A 3709-nucleotide genomic window follows, 5' to 3' on the forward strand; every position below is an offset into this window, starting at 1 on the left:
GTACCCCATTACAATTAGACCAAAGGTTCATTGTTCACCGGAGTTCTCCATTAAATACACAATTAAATTATGTTTATACTTTTTAACAGCTTGATTGGAAATCGCAAAAACACACACGCAAAAAAAAATCTATGCAAATTTTTACACAACTGGTGTGGTTATTTTTTAATTTCTGCAGTTGTATAGGTAAAAAATAAAATCTATACTTTAAAGGCATTTAGCACAAAAATAAATGAAGGCGTGGTAAATGTTTTAAAGTCAGTTTTATTGTGATCATTCAATGAAAAAAGTATATCATTTGTTTTAATAAGTTTCAATAAAAATCAACTTCAGTGGTAAAATCAAGCATAATCAGAAATCATTTAAATAATGATGACAAGAAGATGATTATCATAATTTTTAAGAGCAAAATCAAAAATAGTAGGCTACTTATTAACTTGCATTTTCCTCACTCTTTATGATGTATTTAACACAGCCCAGTGAGCCCCAATGGAGGTAAGGGCAAATCCATTCTGTCGACCGCTGAGGAAGCGTAGTGCACTTCCATCATGAGTCGGGTAGAGGTTGAATGACAGTCCAGCAGACTGTCCCACTTTGAAAGAGCGGCCCTCATTAGTGACAAACATCAGCTCAGCGATGTAACCACCGTAATACTTTCCAGACACCTGAACAATATATTCTTGGTCGAAGAGTGTCATCGTCCTTTCATTGCCATAACCGTTCGTGCCAACCAGTTCCGTCCAGTTACCATCATATTGCAACTGGAGCCTAAACAGATAGGGAATGTGCCCTGTTATTGTTAAAATAATTCACAGCAAAATACCATATAACTTACATGAAAACGATACAGAATAATTACTGGTAAATAACAGAATGTTGAAAATGCCATGAAGTCTATCTGTTGCAAAATGGATTTACTGTGTGTGCAGGCAACCGGTCCAAAAATTATGACAGATCAGGTTCTTTTGGAATTGATCAAATGTTGCCAAATGTGTAAATATCTACAGTAGCAGTGCTTGGGGAAACTTACCCATTGATGTAGTTGTAGCTGTAGTAAGAATAGTAGGGATATTCATAAAGTCTGATTCCAGTGATGCGACCCTCTTGTGAAGTGGTAAATTCAGTTCCAGTGCCGTCCCCGACAGCAGGGGAGTACGAGTAATTATCAGGTATAGCTAGGAAGGAAAAAATGTGTTTTTTCAATTGTGACCTGGCAATGTATTGCTATTCTGCTTTTAAAATGTCCTATAATGAACACTTGATGCATATTCAATTAGTCAACAATGATTTAGAAATTCTGACTTGAGTTGAGTTAGTGATACTCACGCATGGTCATGCTCATGGCATAAAGGCAAGAGAGTACCACAAAATAAGGGAGCATTTTGGAATGCTTAGTTGTTCACTGCTCTCTGAGAATCTAGAGCAAACCAAACACAAGTGCTGCGTTATTAAACTGTGAATTCTTTAAGAATGTTTTAGCAATATGCAGATGACAATAGTTTAACAAGAAATAATAAATTATTATTTAAAAACAAGCAACACAATTTTTATCGTATCCACAAAAAAATAATTGAGAAATAGATTGATGAAAAATTTAAGAGCATTCATTCATGATGTACAATATTGTTAATTGATGTCATTACCTGTCAAGCCTGAGGGGATGTTCGTTGAGGAAGACAGCAAACCAAACCATCATTTATACTCTCTTGCTGGTCCAGCCTCTGCTTCTTTTTTTCTTTTTCTTTTTTCTTTTTTTTTTTTTTAGATTCTTTCACACTTCATGCTTGTTTCTGAAAGGAAAATATTTCAAAACAGAATTTCCTTGTTGTTGATCATCACCTGATACATTTCTGGAACACATATTTCTTATTCTAAATGAATGTGTGGCATCAGATAATTATCAGAACAAGTTTTAAGTGATGTAAAAATGTTTTGATGTCAGTAAACCTTTTCCAGCGAAAAGATTTAGTTTTCTTAAAAAAGTTTAGTAACACTGTACTTGAAGGGGTTTGCATAAGACTGACATGACACCTTCATAACCATGACATGACATATTTCATGACAAAGACACTGCCATGATGTATTGGTTTATGTCAAGGTGTCATAACAAAGACATCTCAAACAATGTCATATTTGCATTAAAAATGTCATAACTGAGTGAATGACACTTACTGATAGTTGTCACAAACAAGCATAAAACTTCCTACTAATTCATAACATATATCATGTCGTGATTATGAAGGTGTCATGGGTAACACTTTAGAATACGGTTCCTTCATTAATGAATAACTACACAAGAACTAATGAGTAACACAATATTAACAATAACTATTATTAACTAACAAGAAACTCTGATTAACGAACTACTAGTAAGTAATAGCGCACAGACGAAAGTGGTAGTTCACTATTAGTATTAAGTAATCAATAACTACTATTTTTTTAATACTTCCCAGAGAACTACTGAAAAAGTTTATTAACAATCTAGTAACTACTATTAACTAAAAGAAATTCTTATTAACGAATTAGTAAGTAGCTCACAGATGAAAGTGTTACTAGATACTTCTGTGGGAATTACTAATTATTTGGATTCGTATTATAAAGTGAAGATCATTGGAACTAACTAGTAATTACTCAAGTGTTACTAAAGACATTTTCTAAAAGTTACTAAAGTTCACCAAAAATCTCAAACGTTTGCACAAATCATGACTAGATCATGTAGTAACACCTACCCTATCTCACGACCAATTCGTACGAATTCGTACGAGTGATTAAAAAGTGGCTAATTCGTACTAATTCGTACGACCTCACTCGTGCGAATTCATACGATTTGTCTAAACCCACGTGACGGTTATGTTTAGGGGCGGGGTCAGGGGTAGGTCATTCGTACGAATTCATACGAATTGGCCAATTCGTAAAATATGTACGATTTAGCAAAAATCAATAACTCAATAACAAAAACACATCAGTCAGCATCTTGATAGGTAATTTCTGTATACTCAATGAATAAAAAAAAACATGACATCTGGTGTGAACCATTATATGTGTAACCATTGACCAGGAGAGTCTTTGAAAGAACTTATCACCCATGAGCCCTTTAGTAAAACAACTAAGGGAAATATTCCTGCAGTTAACGTATTGCTTCAAATGTCATCTTATTAGGGGATAATTCTTTTAATCTGTGTAAATGGTTAAAATACAAATATAATTTTGTGAAAAACAAATAAACTCGCAGTGGGTAACACTATTAGAAAACATGTACATCAGTTCAAAGTATGCATTTATATTATTACTCATAATTTTTCTACCAACCTTTTAACCCCCCATACTTTGTTAATCTGTAACAAATTAAAGAAGATAATCAGATGATGTTCTGTCATGTAACATGCATTAACCTCACAAATTAGATTATAACCCAAAAGGGAAATTGTTTTTTGCCCAATAAATTCTGTATATTTGTACTCTTAACATGTTTCGCATTCACCTTCTCTCACAATTCTGCTTCTCTTAAAAGTTCTGCATATATTTCCTTAGAAAATAGTCTCGATCCCCGAGGGTCGTTAATACAGGTTCAGAAGTTTGCTGAACTTCAGACAGTTCAGCTCACTCAGCACCATAGACATATACACTAGACGTCACCTTGGGGTTCTAAGCATGCGTCAAAACTGCCGCCATCTTGGAACAGGGGTCTTGTCATAGGAACTAGCTAGAT

At 34.2% G+C, this 3709-nt stretch overlaps 1 protein-coding gene across 1 annotated transcript; it reads right to left on the minus strand.

Moving 5' to 3' along the window:
* Positions 1 to 244: 244 nt before the first annotated feature.
* LOC120494971 (zymogen granule membrane protein 16) lies at positions 245 to 1437 on the minus strand. Its single transcript, XM_089117520.1, has 3 exons — positions 1327 to 1437; positions 1031 to 1175; positions 245 to 768 (listed from the first exon to the last, which is right to left on the minus strand). The coding sequence occupies exons 1-3, from the start codon at positions 1379 to 1381 to the stop codon at positions 456 to 458; spliced, it is 513 nt and encodes a 170-aa protein (XP_088973646.1). The 5' UTR covers positions 1382 to 1437; the 3' UTR covers positions 245 to 455.
* Positions 1438 to 3709: the final 2272 nt, after the last annotated feature.

The sequence above is a fragment of the Pimephales promelas genome, chromosome 12, assembly GCF_988280905.1.
Source record: "Pimephales promelas chromosome 12, fPimPro1.hap1.1, whole genome shotgun sequence".
Taxonomy (NCBI): domain Eukaryota; kingdom Metazoa; phylum Chordata; class Actinopteri; order Cypriniformes; family Leuciscidae; genus Pimephales; species Pimephales promelas.

Coding starts and splice junctions, on each gene's coding strand:
- LOC120494971 (XM_089117520.1), bottom strand. CDS start 1,381: ATGCTCCCTTATTTTGTGGTACTCTCTTGCCTTTATGCCATGAGCATG. Junction 1,176..1,326: donor TGCCATGAGCATGACCATGC/GTGAGTATCACT, acceptor TTTCCTTCCTAG/CTATACCTGATAATTACTCG. Junction 769..1,030: donor AGCTACAACTACATCAATGG/GTAAGTTTCCCC, acceptor CTATCTGTTTAG/GCTCCAGTTGCAATATGATG.